Source organism: Pseudopodoces humilis, chromosome 1 (genome assembly GCF_049639895.1).
Source record: "Pseudopodoces humilis isolate 2021_Gansu_Grassland_sample_001 chromosome 1, ASM4963989v1, whole genome shotgun sequence".
Lineage (NCBI taxonomy): Eukaryota > Metazoa > Chordata > Aves > Passeriformes > Paridae > Pseudopodoces > Pseudopodoces humilis.
The window spans coordinates 151,069,810-151,086,586 of record NC_142200.1 but is presented as its reverse complement, the minus strand read 5'-3'; the positions used below and the strand labels follow the sequence as shown (position 1 = coordinate 151,086,586).

The following is a 16,777-nucleotide window of genomic DNA, read 5'->3' as shown; positions in this document are numbered from 1 at the left end:
TTATTTTTATTATTTATTTATTATTATTTATTTTTATTATTTATTTATTATTTTAATTATTTTAATTAATTTTTTCTTCAACCCCATTGGAATATGAGGCATGTGAGAGAAAAATTCCTTTTCCCAACCCTTCATGGCTGTGTCAGAAACAGAATCCAGGATCCACATCCAGCTGCAGGACTCTGGAAAACGAGGAGCTGTGCACCTGAGTGCTCTTTTTTGGGGGAATTAATGCCCTAACAAACCCCAATTCCAAAACAACCCTGGGGAACACCAAATAAAGAGTGGGAAGGAGACGATTCCTGCACGTGGGGTGTGTTTGTAGCCACTTCCCATTCCAAGGAATGAACTTTTTCCCATTTCTTGTTCCTCCTCAGATCATCGATGCCACCCAGAAGGGAAACTGCTCCCGCTTCATGAACCACAGCTGCGAGCCAAACTGTGAGACCCAGAAGGTAAATCCATCAAATCCATCCCATCTCCCTCTGGAGAACATGGAGCAAAGCCTGGAGCACAGCCTTTCCCTTCCTTCTCCTGGGAATTCCTGTTGCTGTTGTATCAGGGACAGAGAACAGTTAAACCAGGAGTTAAACCAGGAGTTAAACCATGAGTTATACCAGGAGTTAAACCAGGAGTTAAACCAGGAGTTAAACCATGAGATAAACCAGGAGTTAAACCAGGGATTAAACCAGGAGTTAAACCAGGAGTTAAACCAGGGGTTAAACCATGAGTTATACCAGGAGTTAAACCAGGAGTTAAACCAGGGGTTAAACCATGAGTTAAACCAGGAGTTAAACCAGGGATTAAACCAGGGGTTAAACCAGGAGTTAAACCAGGGGTTAAATCAGGAGTTAAACCAGGGGTTAAACCATGAGTTAAACCAGGAGTTAAACCAGGGATTAAACCAGGAGTTAAACCAGGGGTTAAACCAGGGGTTAAATCAGGAGTTAAACCAGGGGTTAAACCAGGAGTTAAACTAGGAGTTAAACCAGGGATTATACCAGGAGTTAAACCAGGGATTAAACCAGGAGTTAAACCAGGGGTTAAACCAGGGGTTAAATCAGGAGTTAAACCAGGGGTTAAACCAGGAGTTAAACTAGGAGTTAAACCAGGGATTATACCAGGAGTTAAACCAGGGATTAAACCAGGAGTTAAACCAGGGGTTAAACCAGGAGTTAAACCAGGCTCTTGGCCTGGGCTTAAACTCCTCCGTGCTGCTTTTCCAAGGATTGATGTGCTCTGGGGAACTCAGAGCTGGAGTTGAGCCTGGATTAACTCGTGGCACCTTTTTTCCGCAGTGGACCGTGAACGGGCAGCTGCGGGTTGGCTTTTTCACCACCAAGCTGGTCCCGTCGGGCTCGGAGCTGACCTTCGATTACCAATTCCAGAGATACGGGTACGTGTCCTTCCCGGGAATTCCAGGGAATTCTGAGGAATTCCCAGCTCTTCCCCCTTTCCCAGTGTTGCTGGTCCTGCTCCATCCCTTTCCCAGATAATTAATTACCTTCCCTGCTTTGATTTTTAATTAGCCAAGCTCCAGACTTTGCAATATTCCTCAAGAATTTCCCCTTCTTCCCTTGCCGCTCCTGTTTTATGGCTCTGCCGTTCCATCCCCTCTTCCTGGCCTAATCCAGGGCTGCAGGGAAAGCTCCAGCCTGGAATTTGGATCCCTTTGCTAAACCTGAGCCTAAGATTCCTCCATTTCTGTTTGGTGAGGTATAACTTGAGGAACATCCCTTCCTTTTCCTTCTGGATCCTTCTCCAGGCCCTTCCTGTAAGCAGGAATGAGTTTTTAGGTGCATTTTAAGATTATTCCTCCTTCCTAGAAAATTCCTGGAATTGAGCTTCCCTGTTCCTTAACCACTGCAGAGCCACGTTCCTCCAGTGGGTTCCACGTATTTGAAATCAATTTTCCCAAGGAATTCAGGAGTTCAAAACAAATGTGTGTCAAGTGGGAAACACAAGGGCTTGGTAGAAATATTCCTTGGGAATTCTATTGATTGTATTTATTATATATATTGCATTTATTATCCATGGCTGAACATCCAAAACAAATTTTCCATGTGGATTTTGCTGCTTCCATGAATCCTGAGCTCATTCTTTGTCCTGTTTTGAGCTGTAAAATTCAATATATGAGCTATAAAATGCTATGAAATGCAGGCTTTTCCTGATGGATGTGTAATCCCGAGGATAAATTCCTTAGGAAAATTGGGATATTGATGGCAACGTGGGATAAGGAGTTGTCAGCCCCACCAGCTCCAGCTTTTCCTGTCTGGTTCCCAGTCCTTGACCTGTGGAGATCCTGGAGCGAGGCAGGCTCGGCATTCCAGCTGCCACAGCTGGGGATGACGGGAGCTGTGTTGGGAATAAAAACTCCATCAGGATTTCCCGTGGCTTTTCCATGCAGAGCCATTCCCGTTCCTGGCTTCTGAAGGTGGAGGAGAGGTGGCTGTGGGTGGTGCTGAGCTGTTGTTGAAGCTCCTTTTGTGTCCCCCCACAGCAAAGAGGCCCAGAAATGTTTCTGTGGCTCCTCCAACTGCCGTGGCTACCTGGGCGGGGAGAACAGGGTCAGCATCCGCGCCGCCGGCGGCAAGATGAAGAAGGAACGCTCCCGGAAAAAGGACTCGGTGAGTTTGGCTCTCCTGCAATGCCCAAGGTTGGAAAATCCCTCTGGGATCGAGCCCAACCATCCCCCAGCGCTGCCAAGAGCACCAGAGCCGCATCCACGTGGATTTAAATCCCTCCAGGGATGGGAATTCCACCACCACCAGCGCTCTCCACGAAGGAATTTCCCCGGTATCCGACCTGAGCCTCCCCTGGCACAGCCTGGGGCCGTTCCATCCCATCCCTGTTCCTTTATGACTCCTGATGACCTCAGCCTTTTCCATGGATGTGTCATTAAAGGTTGGATCGATGGTCTTGGAGGTCTTTTCCAACTCCAATGATTTTATTTCACGAGGCCCCTCAGGATTTGTGTTTTCTCGGATCTTCTGCTAAATCCATATTTCCTCTCTCCTGGTTATTTAAAGTCCCACCAGAGAGTGACTTTTCCCAGGTCCAGTATTTGCCCATCCATAACTAAACCCCGCCACAAATTCCACATGGATTTAAAAATTCGGGTTGCTTTCCATGATTTTTAAACACTGATAAAAGATGAACAATATTGGCTTCACCATTTAGGGCATCACCTGAAATTTGGCAGCTCCAAGGGCAGTTTTTCCATCTCCAGGTTGGGAAGTGGAATTTTAGAGGGAACACGTGGAATTGCAGGGTTGGGTTCACACCATGTGGAAAAAGCTCAGAGAATCCAGAGCAAGAGGAATTTTTCTGGGTGAAATCTTCAGAAACTGCACAGGCTCATCTTTAATTCCTACAAATTTGTAATGATTCCATCCTTGAAGAGACAAACCTCTATTCCTATGGAGAAGATTTGTCCCTAAATCTTTTGGGAAGATTAAAACCGCCAGTTTTGCTTTTATTTGCTGTATCAGAGAGTGAGGAAACCAAGAAATAATTCCTAAATAATTTATAGAGAGTGAGGAAGCCAAGGAAGGATTCCTGAATCATTTATAGGGTGTTTTAAACCACTAATTAATCTCTAAATGAGAGGGTGATATTCCAGTGTCCATGTGGAGAGGGAATCTCTTTGTTGTAAGGATTAGAAATCTGTTACACTTTATAATCCAGCAATCATTACAAATTTATAAAGAATTTACACAATTCAGAGTAGAAAGACTAAATTTGACCTGCAATTAAAAGATAATTCCCTGCATGAAAAGATAAACTCAGGACCGGGAGGGTTTTGGTGCAACCACCTGGAATTTCCACCAGATTGAAGAACGTGCCATTCCTCAGGGAAAGCAGAGGTTGGAATAAGGGAATTCCCTGAGCCTGAGCTCGTTTTCCTTTGGCTCTGCAGGTGGATGGGGAGCTGGAGGCGCTGCTGGAGAACGGGGAGGGTCTCTCCGATAAAAACCAGGTGCTGAGCTTGTCCCGCCTCATGGTCCGCATCGAGACCCTGGAGCAGAAACTCACCTGCCTCAAACTCATCCAGGTGAGGAGCAGCTTTCCTGGGAAAGGGAGGGATCCACGTCCTCAGAGGAAGAGGGGGAATGTGGGAGGCAGGTCCTGCCCTTTTTCCTGCATCCCAAGCTCAGCCAAACGGCTCCGGGATCCGTTATCCTTCAGCTTTATTCCCCAGTAAGAGCGGCAGTGCTTGGAATGGTCCTGCTGCTGGATCCCTGCTGGATCCCTGCTCCAATCCCAGCAGTTCCAGCCACTCAGATCAAGCCTGGAGCTGCTCAGGTGCCGAGTTCTGGCTTTGGCCGTGATCCCAGTGGAGCAGTTGTCCGTGTTTTTACCTGGAAGTCTCTGACTGTTCCGCGTTTGGCTCCCCAGAACACGCACTCGCAGTCCTGCCTCAAGTCCTTCCTGGAGTGTCACGGCTTGTCCCTGCTCTGGATCTGGATGACGGAGCTGGGCGATGGCAGAGGAAGCACCGCCAACAACCTGAAGCTGCAGCTGGAGGTCAGTGATTCCCTGGGATTGGGAGCTCTCGTGGAATCCTCAAGGTGGGAAAAGCTCTTTAAGATGGAGTCCAACTATTCCCCAGCACTGCTGAGGCCATCGCTCACCCGTGTCCCCACGTGCCACATCCACAGGGCCCTTAAATCCCTCCAGGAATTTGTGCCAGGACTGGCCAGCCCTTTTTGGGGAACAGGGTTTTGGCAGCTCTGCCGAATGCTCGGGATCACGAGGATTTTCTTTTCCTTCTGTTTTTTTAAATACAAATCCGTGCCAAGTGGTCATGGAAAACAACCTCAGGTGCCTCAGAACGGCAGGCCTGAAACTTCTGCCCTCAGGCAGATCCTTAATAAATGGAAGGAATTTGCTCCTGTGGTTTTCCTTAGATTTCTGAGGTAGATTCCATGAGCCAGACGTAAAGGTTGTTGCTGTTCATTCCATGCTGGAATTTTGAGGGATTTTGAGATCCTGACAATCTGAAGTGGAACTGGAATGTTTCGGTTTTCCGTAAGCAGTTTGGGATGGGATGCCCAAAGATACCTGGAAGTTCAAGGTCATTGGGTCCAGGCCTGATGCCCACCTTGTCCCCAGCCCAGAGCTCTGAGTGCCACCTCCAGGTGTTCCTTGGACACCTCCAGGGATGGGGTCTCCACCTCCCTGAGCAGCCACTCCAATGTTTAACAGCCCTTTCCATGAAGAAATTCATCCCAAAATCCATCACCTGTGACCAGCATTGGATCAGATCAGATATTTAGATTTCAGGTGGGATATTAGGAAGGAATTCTTGGCTGTGAGGGTGATGAGGTCCCAGCACAGGTTGTCCAGAGAGGTCGTGGACTTCCCATCCCTGGAAGTGTCCATGGCCAGGTTGGATGAGGCTTGGAGCAGCCTGGGATAGTGGAAGGTGTCCCTGCCCATGAGGAGGTGGAATGGATGATCCTTGAGATCCCACCCAAACCGTTCTGGCCTTCCTTGATCACCTTGATATTCCAGCGTTAATTCTTCCCGAGAAAAACGGATTATTCCAGCTTGGACACAGCTTTAAACCCTGCTGCCTCTCACAACGCCCTGCTTGTCCTTGCCCTTAGATCATGAAGACCCTGGAGCTGCTCCCCATCCCCACCAAGAACATGCTGGAGGAGAGCAAGGTGCTGCCCATCATCCAGCGCTGGGCTCAGACCAAGACGGCGGTGCCGCAGCTCAGCGAGGGCGACGGATATTCCAGCGAGAACACGTCCCGGGCCCACACCCCGCTCAACACCCCGGAGCTCTCGGCCAAGCAGAGCGCGGAAGGTGACACCGACACCCCCAAGAAGTTGGTGTTCCGGAGGCTGAAGATCATCAGTGAGAACAGCATGGACAGCGCCATCTCGGACACCACCAGCGAGCTGGAAGGGAAGGAGGGCAAGGAGGACCTGGACCAGATGGAGGCGGCCCCGATGGAGGTGCCGGAGGAGCAGCAGCAGCAGCAGCAGCAGCAGCAGCAGCAGGACATCAAAAGCGCTGTGGAGGCACCGGCGGAGAGCAGCAAATCCCAACCTGCGGAGTTGGAGGCCGAGCCCGAGGCAGAGGTCAAGGAGAGCAATGGAGCCAAGCTGGAGGAGCCCATGGCCATGGAAACGCCGTCGCAGGATGAAGAGGAAGGAGTTTCTGACGTGGAGAGTGAGAGGAGCCAGGAGCAGACGGATAAAATGGTGGATGTGAGCGACTTGGCCACCCGGCTGCTCGACAGCTGGAAGGAGCTCAAGGTAAGAGGCGGCTCCAGCACCTGGAGCTGAGGAAAACGTGGATTTGGTGGTGGTGTGGTGCAAATGGGGCTGGTTTGATGGCTTTTGGTCGATGTTTGGTAACTAAGTGGCTTTTTCTACACGAAAAGTGCTTTCTGTATAAATCCTCTGGTGCCAACTGCCCCGAGAAGTGTCCAGGTGTTGATGAAACTGGTTGGGTTTGGGCACACGAGGACACCTCGGTCATCCCCTTGTTTCTTAGGCTGACCAGGGAAAGGGCAGCTCTGAGGGACTGAGATTCCCAGGAGCATTTTGGGTGGAAGTGGCCCACATCCCTCAACGTTCACACAGATTGGTGGACTGTCTGCTCCTGAATTCCATCCTTGGAAGTGTTGAAGGCTACTCCTAAATACCCCATCCCTGGAAATGTCCAAGGTTGGACAGGGCTTGGAACAACCTGGGGTAGTGGAAGGCGTCTCTGCCCATGACAGGGACTGGGATTGGATGATCCTTAAAGTTCCCCCCAAGGCAACCATTCTGGGATTCTTGGAATTCAGTTATCCCAACATCCCCAGCTTTTCCTGTCCTTTCAACCTCTGCTTCTCACCTGCACCGCGTGGAGCCTCCAGAGGAGGGTCTGTGGGCCATGCCAGGTTCCCCCAAGGGCAGTGTTGGATCAACCCCTGGGTGTTTGCAGTTGGAAATGCCCGGATTTGGGTCCTGTTTGGCACTTGAGTGGTTTCACTCCCATCAAGGTCTTCTGAAAACCTCTTGAGGAGAGGGGCTTGGTGGCTCCTTCTGTCCCCTGGAGTCGTGTCCCTGTCCCACAGGTGGCCAATGGGATCTGCAGCCAACAGATTCCATTCTTTCGAATGAATCCAGCAGATTCTTTTGGAGCGGATGTGGGATGACATTCCAGTAATGGCTCTAAACTAAGAGAGGAAGGGTTTAGATCAGCGGATAAGAAGGAATTAATTCCTCCTGTGAGGGTTGGCAAGCCCTGGCACGAGTTTCCAGAGAGAAGCCGTGGCTGCCCTTGGATCTGAGGCCAGGCTGGAGCTTGGAGGAGCCTGGGATAGTGATGGGAGGTGTCCCTGCCTGTGGATGTCCTTTGAGGTCCCTCCCCATCCAAACCATTCCACGGATCTCACTCTCCGCTCAACACTTCAGCATTCCTTGGGTTTCTTTAGATCTCGGGGAACTCTTCACGGATCTGCTGCTCCTGCAGGATTGCATTCCATTTTATATTCCTTACATTCAAGGGCAGGAGGGCTGGGATCCTCCTTAATGATTCCAAACGCAGCGATTCCTGAGGATCCAGCAGGAATTCAGGGCACTGCCGCAATTCCAGCTTCGCCAGGGCTTGGTGGGACTTGGAGGCTCTTCTGCCCTTCTCTTGATCAATCACCAGCCCAGCTTTAATTACTGGAAGTAGTTTGAAGCAAATTTACGTTTTCTGATGCATCGCAGAGCTAAGGAATTTATTTACCCGTTGACTTTGATAATGAGTAATGATTGAAAGAGGTTAATTTAAATAATGGGCGTTAATTGTGCTGCGGCACCGGAGCAGGTGGAGGAAACCTCATCTTAAGGCTTTGCTTGTGCCATTTCTGGAGCTGCAAACAGCAGGACTTGGAAGTGCAGAGATTCCCAGGAGAATTCCCGAATTTTTCAGGAGGATCAGATACTCCTGAACATTGACAGATTTTGGGCACAATCGTTCGTGACACAAATCTGTGAGGTGAAACACATTTCTGTAGAGAGGATGGGTTGTGGGTCGGTGTTTTCCTTTTTTCCAAGTGGATCTGATCATTTTCCACGTTTGAATTTGGTAATTCAAACAAATTCAAACAAAACAGTCAAGAGTGTTTGGTTTTCCTCTCGAAGCGACACCGTCAGGTTAAATTTGTGCTTAAATTGGGAAAAGTCCTTTTCCATCATTGCCAAGAGAATTGTTGAGGTTGGAAAAGACCTCCAAGATCAAATCCAACCTGTTTTAAACTAAAAGTTAAGCCAGGCTTTAGTCCTGCTCTGCTTTTTGTTTTAGGGATCGAGACTGAGTTGTTCCTTTGGAACAGCTGTGTTCCCTTCCACGCTCATGTACATGGAACATCACAGAGAAAATGATAAAATATTAATAAAACGTGTGAAATTTCACAAAACTTCCCCAAAACATTGGTTTGAGGCCAAATTTGATCTGATGGTGACATCCTATCCCCAGGATTTGTGTTTTCTTTGGAGCTTGGAGGAGCTCAGCTTGGGAATCCACAGAATTGTGTTGAAGCTGTGATTGGACCACGGAGTCCCGACACATTCCCATATTTTATACGTGGATTTTCATCCTCTCTTTGTATTTATTAATGAGCCTCAGGTCGTGCTCTGGTTCTAGGGATGGGGTTGGATCTCATGAGCTCGGAGTAATCCCAGCAAATCCACCCCAAAAAAAGCAGGATCGTGACACGGGGCTGTGACAAAGTCATTTCTCTCCTATAAAACAATTGTAGGGAAACTGGGAGCTGGGAATTTACCCTGTCCTGGACTTTTTCTTGGCTCTGGGAGTTAACTGCCTCTGTCCAACTCTCACCTCATAAGTGGCCACCAAAGCCCACCCCGGATGTCTGTGAGACAAATCCAAGCTGGAAGGGGGATGGATAATCCACCCCCAGCTGCCTTTCCCAAGCTTTGGAAAAGCCGGGTTTTTGGAGCGGTGGAGCGCCTGCCCTTGGCTGGGGGGGTCGGGAGGGTCGGAAACGTCGTGACTTTAGCGCTGTCCTCTCCAGCCTTGCTGATGACCCCCCTTGTGATTTCCACCATTTCCATCCAGCTTCTCCGGGCAGCCAGAGCTGACCAAGGGGCTCCTTTTCTCCAACTCCGTGCGGAAGAAGGGAGAGGACATAGCGCCAAGAGCCGGGAAGATGGTTGGGAAGCTGAGCAGTGTGATAGGTGAAAGGAGGACAGAGGTGGTTAACTCGGGGATGCCGACGTTATTTTGGTGCGTCCATTGCCGGCAATGGACGTCGCTCCGGGGAAATCCCAGCTCCTGGCCTGAAAGGATTAAGTGAGCTTAATTTTTTTCTCTACCTCTACACACAGGACTTGAAAGTCCTTCCAGGGCTCCAACACTTCCGATTCCACACTCACGTTCCCAACGGGAAGAGTTTTCAGCCCGGGCTCGTGGGCGCCGTTCCCGCTCTCCGAGGAAGCGCTGCATGGCTTCTCCCGGGCTGAAAACTCCCCCCCAGTGCCAAAGGCTGGCTGCTGGACACCCGGCAAGGGCACAGGTGCTGGTTCCATGTGCTTCTTCCAGGTGGATTGTGCTCAGGTAAGGCTCCACGGGCTGATCCGTGCGGAGAGGCCCATGCTGGAGGTGACACGCGGCCAACAGAACGCTTGGAATCACCGGAACGCGCCGTAGGGCCGAGCTTGGGAAGCTCTTCCCAAAGTCCTCTTGAGGAGCTGAGCTGAGGGACAGAGGTTTTGGTGTCACTCTGCCTCACGTGGGACCGAGCTTTGGGGCTCTTTCTCCAGCCCAGAGGAGGCCCTCACCTTCTGGGAAAGGGCAGCTGGGAGTTGTGACTCTGAGGATCCACAGGCCTTCTCCTTGTGACTTGGAGACAGTCTTGGCTTTAGGAAAAACCTTTTGGAAGAGCCAGTCTTGGGTTTAAAAGGTTTTAGTTGGGTATTTGTGGCCTTGTGAGTGTTTGTGGTGACGTGGAGCTCAAGGCTGAGTCCTCACCCTCACTTGGGACAAAATGGACTTTGTTTTTGCACCCATCTGGGTCCTTAATAATCCTGGAATCAGGGAATTGGTGAGGTTGGAAAAGCCCTCAGAGATGATGGAGTCCAACCATCCCCCAGCACTGCTGAGGCCACCGCTGATCCCTGTCCCCAAGTGCCACATCCACAGGGATTTTAACTCCCTCCAGGGATGGGGACTCGCCATCCCTGCCCTCAGCAGCTGGGCCAGGTCTGGAAAACCCTTTCCATGAGGAATTTCCCCAATATCCAACCTGGACCTCCCCTGGAGGCCGTTTCACTCTGAATGGGACATCTTGGGTGAGGAAAGGCGGCTGAGCTTCCGTCTGGGATGATCCTGCCAAGTCTCCTCTGATTTATCCTGCTGAAGCTGCTCTTGCCTGTCCCCAGTGAGGCCATCCTGGAGCGCCTGGCTCCGGCTCCAGCACGCACAACATCCCGTGCTTCAATCAGGAATTCTGTAATTCCTTAGAACTTAGAGCAAGGAATGGTTTGGGAGAACAGTAGGACTGGGGAGTGGCCAGGCTGTGGTTTGATGTGGGATTTTCTGGCCTTCAAGCAGGGATTTTGTGGTGTTGGTTCTTCTTCTCGCTGGGCTCCATCAGAGAGGAGAAGGGGAGGAGGAGGAGGAGGAGGAGAAGGAGGAGGAGGATCAGCCTGGTAGGGGGGATGGATCTGGTTGTGTGGTGTTCCTTCAGCAAGTCAACAGAAGCTCACAGAATCATAGAATAAACTCAGGGAATCATTAAGGTTGGGAAGGATCTCCAAGATCATCAAATCCAACCCTTAATTCAGGAATTACTGGCAGCTAAGGGACAGATTTATGGAGAAGGTTCCATCACCACACAATCCTCCTTTCCCACCGCGGAATCCTTGGAGTCGTGACTCCATCCCACAGCTCTCTTCCCTTTCCCAAGCCAAGACTGGATCGTGCCTGAGGCTGGACAGCATAAATCCCATTTTTTTTCCCCCCCTCTTTTGTGTCGAACAGACTCATGTCACTTTTCCTTCTGCATTTAATTTTCCATGCAATCCAGTTCAAAGCAGTGCTGGAAGCTCGGGAGCCGTTTGGAGCCCATTAGCGGCGCTCGCGTTGATTGAGGAATTCTGCAGCTCCGAGCCAGCAGCTTCCGTTTCCAAAAATAAAATCGGCTTTTCTCGGGAGTTTCCCCAGCCTGCTCTGACCACCATCTGCTCTTCATGGAGCAATTTGGACAAATCCCTCCGTTTGTTCCCGGTTCAAAGCCGTTGCTGCCTCCGTCTGCCCACATGGAATGGGTGCTGGAGGCTCCGTTGAGCGGAGCTGGAGTTTCTCTCCCACAGCACGGAGCTCACTCCCTGCTCGTAATTATCCCGGATTTTGGGCTTCCTGGGCTTTTTAGGGCCGGTTTGTTGGGATGGATCCTGGAATGGGCTCCCCCAATGTCCTGGTGAACCTAAAACAAGGCCTGGCAGGAGCGTCAGTGCCGGGATTGCCGGGTCCCCTTACTCCAGGTGCTCCTTCTCCTCTTCCCACTGAGCCTTTTCCCAGGAATTTCCCATTCCCCATCCTGCTCTTTAATGGGACAGGTCTTTTTTAGGAGCTTTTGGTGTAGTTTTTTTAGGTGTAGTCTTTTTTAGCTCTTTCCAACACTTGAGTTGTCCTTCTGCTCCGGGCAGTTCATCCATGATCCCATTCCTTGGTGGAATTCCTTGGATCCTCATTCCCCCTGGGAACAGCCAGGGCAGACTTGGGGCCGTTTTTTGGATGTGCTGCTCAGAAAATGAACGTTTTGAGGAGTTTAATGTGGGAAAGAAAGAAAAAGGAACCGGCAGAACCCATTTCTGGAAGGTGATTTTGGGGTTCAGAACTTGGCCCCGTGGTCACCTCCGTCCCACACGAGGAAAAGTCATCCCTGCCATCCATAGCTGTGGAATTCTGCAGGAAAATGAGATTAAATCCATGGATTGTGGCTGGATGGGGCTTGGAGCACCGTTCCCCGAGTTGGAATTGGATGAGCTTCAAGGTCCTTCCAGCCCAAACCATTCCATGATTCCATGATCAGACATTCTATGGATTACATCATTTATAAATACATAAATCCTCTGTAATTACGGGCTCATCCTGCATCCCTCCTCACCCCAAACACGGAGCTGCTGCTTTGTTTCTTTACATTGCTGAATTTGGAGATTTGTATCCCACAGCAAACACATAAATTAAAAAAACTTTAATTGAAAGGGCATTTTTAGGGAATTTTAATGCTTCTCTTTTTTCCAGACACTTCAAACTCCACGTGCTGTGTTTGGGCTCCCAGAATAGCAAAAATATCTTTAAAAACCTAAAAATCTTGGCCCAAATCCCTTTTTTTTTAGCCAGCAGCAGCACTTTTGAAGTGGTTTTGCCTCATGGACAAACCACAGCAGGGTTTCTTCTCCTTCCTTTTTTTTTTTTGCTAAAGGAAATTCTCATTTTTAGCCCATCCAGGGCTGGGGGTGGACACGTTGTTAATGAGCCCCTTGAGCCACCCATTAATTAATTCCCAAACAGCTTTAAAAACTCAAGGAATTAAGAAAAAAAAAAAAAAGAGGATTTTCTGTGAAATCTGAGAGTGGAGTCAAGGTAAACTCCACATTTCTGAGCATGTGGAAGCTTTAAATTCCCAACTGTAGCAGTCTTTACCCCTCCAGGAAGAGCTGAATCCATCTTTTTTCCCACTCTGCCTCATCCAGGGCCTAAATGAAAGGATATTTTAGGGAAGGTACCCTGGGAAAAGCTGGAATGTCATCACAGCTCCCCAAAACAATTTATTTTTGTTAAACTGAGCATCTCCTTTATGATTTAATGGGGTGGTTTTTATTTTGGGATGCAGCTGCTCTCCATCAGGGATGCTCCATCAGGCACAAACCAGCTGCTTCATCACATTCTGCTGGAAATAACTGGGAATTCTTGGGAATACTGTATTCCTTCAGGAAGGGAGCAGAGCAAGGGCTTGAGAGAAGCTGAAATAAAACAAAAATGGGCTTTTTTCCCCCCCAACCTTCCAGCGCTTGGAATGCTGTAAAACCTCTGTAGGATCGTGAGCATCACTGAGGTAAAATGGGATTTACACTGGGAATGCCAACAATCCAAAGGAGCACGGAAAAGTGCCAATAAACCTCATTTCTGCATGGGAGGGTTCCGCGACGTGGGAAGAGTTGTTCCTGCCCAGTCCTGGGGGGTTGTGCTGAACCTGGACTTGAGGGGAGTTCTGATCCTCATTCCCAGCTCTTCTTCTCTTTCTTTCCGTGGTGTCATCTCCAACCCTGGAGCTGCCAGGACCTTCAGGATCATCCCATTCCATCCCTGGATGGGCAGGGACACTCCCACCATCCCAGGCTGTTCCAGCCTGGCCTTGGGCACTGCCAGGGATCCAGGGGCAGCCCCAGCTGCTCTGGGAATTCCATCCCAGCCAGGAATTCCTTCCCAATATCCCATCCAAGCAGTGGGAGCCATTCCCTGTGTCCTGTCCCTCCATCCCTTGTCCCCAGTCCCTCTCCAGCTCTCCTGGAGCCCCTTCAGGCCCTGCAAGGGGCTCTGAGCTCTCCCTGGAGCTTCTCCTCTCCAGGGGAACATTCCCAGCTCTCCCAGCCTGGCTCCAGAGGGGCTCCAGCCCTGGAGCAGCTCCGGGGCCTCCTCTGGATCTCTCTGGATCTCTCCAGGTCCCTCCTGAGCTGAGGGAGGAGCTGGATGAGCAGAGGTTTGGAACTGGCTGCCGGTGAGGCCGGGCTGGGCGTTGGTGTCCGATCTCAGCAGCCTCAGCAGGTCCCTGCTCGAAGGCGTCACTCGGAGCTGGGCCTGCTCCTCCTGCTCATTTCCCTTGGGATGCTCCCACATCAAACTCCAGACCTTGGGAACACGATGGGAATGTGACCCTGTCCCCGCTGTCAGGAGCTGGGAGAAGCCCAGGGCCGCTCCATGGGCAGGGGGAGCAGATGTTGGCCACCAGAGCCGGGATCACAGAAACTTGGAATATCTCCAGTGGGAAGGGATCTGTTGGAATCACCAGGCCCAACTCACTGCTCCTTCCTGGATCTTTTCAAACTGCCTTGGAGAGCAGGACAGGGACAACGGGAGCTGCTGGTGGGACACTTCCATGGAGGTGTAGGACCCTACAGCTCTGCCCGGAGCTCTTGGCCCAAAATTCCACCAAAATCCATCAAAAATCAAACACCAAGCAGAGGAAATATATGGAAAGCACCAGAAAAACCCCAGAACTTTTCCTTCAAAAGACCCTTTTTTGGGTGGTTTCCTGTAAATGTGTGATTTATGGGATTCTGGGCTGTTTGGGGTGGTTTTGGGAGCAGCTGGAATTGTGACCCTGCTCGTGGCTTTTCCACAGGAGGTTTATCGCATCCCGAAGAAGAGCCAAGCAGAAAAGGAGAACAGTGGTAAGTCCTCACCTTTTTCCCATCTTTTCCTCTGCTCCCATGGAACTGCCTCATTCTCCCGGTTCGGAATGTCGAAGGATGTTCTGGCTCCGGAGCTCCTCCTCCTGGGAAGCAGCTCCTGGGAACAGGGGGGATAATCCGAGCGGTGGGTGGGGGCAGATGGAGCCCCGAGGGTGATCTGGAGCAACCTGGAATTAAAATCATGGAATTGGTGAGCTTGGAAAAGCCCTCCAAGATCGAGTCCAACCACCCCCCAGCACTGGCAAGGCCACCACCACTGATCCGTGTCCCCAGGTGTCACCTCCACGTGGCTTTTAAATCCCTCAGGGATGGGGACTCAACCCTTGCCCTCCCCCTGACAACCTTTTCCATGAGAAATATTCCCAATATCCAACCTGAACGTCCCCCGGCACAACCTGAGGCTGGTTCTAAGAGAGGGGAGCTCTCAATACCCAAATTAGAAAAATTCCCTCCTTTTTCCCCGTTTTCCCAACAGCTGACCGTGGGAGAGAGACGGCCGGGCTCCGGGATCAGACCCCCACTCCCAAGAATCCCATCCTGAGCCGAGAGCGGGATCCAGAGCGGCAGAGCCAGAGCAAGGAGAGGAAGAGACGGAGAGATTCCCTGTCCCCTCCGTCCTCCGCCTACGAGCGGGGCACAAAGAGGCCGGAGGACAGGCAAGTGGTGGCAGGGAGCTGCCACATTCCAGGGATCTGCCACATCCCTGGGTAAAATCTCCAGGAAAAATGGTCCTGGAGATCCTTGGGATCCCCCAGGGCCGAGGAAGGGAGTTTTCTCCTGGAGGAGTTCTGGTGGTGAGATTCAGTCCTGGTGGGAGTTGGGTGGTTCCTGGTGTTGGTGGCTTCTTCTCCGGGATAACCTTCACCTCCGTCTTCAGGTGTGTTTTGGGAATGAGGTGGGAAATGAGGGAGACTGGAATTTCTGTTCCTGCACAGAAATTAGGGATCATGGAATGGTTTGGGTTGGAAGGACCTTAAAGCCCATCCAGTCCCACCCTGTGCCGTGGGGACACCTCCCACTGTCCCAGGCTGCTCCAAGCCCCGTCCAACCTGGCCTTGGGCACTTCCAGGGCTGGGGAATCCGGGAATTCCAGGATTGCAGCCCTCCTAACACAAAGAACTCCCGGGATCCCTGAAAACCCATTCCCTTCTCCTGCTCCAGCTCTTCCCAGTGTGCTGGGAACAGGGAATCCAGGAATTCCAGGATTGCAGCCCTCCTAACACAAAGAACTCCCGGGATCCCTGAAAACCCATTCCCTTCTCCTGCTCCAGCTCTTCCCAGTGTGCTGGGAATTATTCTGAACTTGGAGCAATCAATCCCTGCCTCTACAGGAGGGAGCAGTGCCCAAACCAGGATTTGTGTCTCCCAAACTTTCCTTCACCGAGTGAAGAGAAGGAAAATATTCCATGCCTCGCAGTTGAGAGAGGCTGGAGATGGTGTTAAAGGCAGCAGAAATCCCCTGGAATTTCCTTTGAAGAAGTCACTGCTCTGCTGTCCCTCTCAAAGCCACTCCATAATTAGGGAACAATTGGTGCCGAGTCAGCCAGACGAGGAAACCTCGCGTTGAGCTGAGCTGGGAAAGTTGGAAACATCTGGATAAAAAAATGCAGATGGAAATCTATCCCTCTCTAACGAGGCTGGAAACATCCCCAGGAAATAAATCCTGGATTTTTTGGGCTCGTTTTTAACAGAACAAGCGTTTTTTGGGTGAGGAGTTGCTGCTCTGGCTCTTCCCCCTGTGCTTTGTCGGTGAAGGACCAAATTCCTTCTCTGGGAATGTTCTCCCCACTCTGAGCATCCCTCTTTGTTATCCCAAGAATTTCAGAGGGAAAGTAACCGAATAGATGGAGGAAGGAACACGAAACCCTCGGTTTCCTCCTTCCCACTCCTTCCATGGCAGCTGCTTCTCTTCCAAACTCTCCAGGCAGTGCCAGGAAAGACTTTAATTAGGGAAATCAAACTCCTCCCAGCAATGAGGTTCCCATTAACAGATCCTGCAGCTCTGGGAATGCCAGGAAACGGCTCCGGCGGATCTGTTGGTAGCAATGTGCTTTTGATATGTAAATGGATCCCAGGAACAAGGAATATAGGGAGAATATCCTGGACGCTTTGTAGAACCCATTCTATTAAGGCTGCAAAGCATTTTTCCTTGTAATCCCAGTTTTACCACACTCATAACGTCTGGAAATATCCACCTTTGATCTGAAATTTTCCTCGGCTGGGCTTTGATCAAAGTCTTTAGGCTTTTTTTTTTCCCCCCTCTTGCTTTAATTCCCTGGAAAAATCCTTCCAGCTGCTGCGTGTTTTGGGATGAAAACTCTTAAGGAATTAAAACAAACCCC

General features: G+C 50.5%; 1 protein-coding gene across 2 annotated transcripts in view; it reads left to right on the top strand.

The window, feature by feature from the left end:
• Window positions 1–16,777, top strand: part of SETD2 (SET domain containing 2, histone lysine methyltransferase) — a 55,080-nt gene that overhangs the window by 25,162 nt on the left and 13,141 nt on the right. The window contains exons 7-15 of one of the 2 annotated variants that reach the window (XR_015774529.1): window positions 378–455; window positions 1,299–1,396; window positions 2,501–2,627; window positions 3,920–4,054; window positions 4,399–4,527; window positions 5,613–6,272; window positions 9,076–9,309; window positions 14,366–14,414; window positions 14,911–14,977. Coding sequence is in view for 1 of the 2 variants with exons in the window: in XM_014260700.2 (XP_014116175.2) it covers window positions 378–455; window positions 1,299–1,396; window positions 2,501–2,627; window positions 3,920–4,054; window positions 4,399–4,527; window positions 5,613–6,272; window positions 14,366–14,414; window positions 14,911–15,091 (1,457 nt within the window). In the remaining variant the exon portion in view is untranslated. Of the gene's footprint in view, window positions 1–377; window positions 456–1,298; window positions 1,397–2,500; window positions 2,628–3,919; window positions 4,055–4,398; window positions 4,528–5,612; window positions 6,273–9,075; window positions 9,310–14,365; window positions 14,415–14,910; window positions 15,092–16,777 lie in introns of those variants that run through there. The other variant, XM_014260700.2, reaches the window with a different exon arrangement.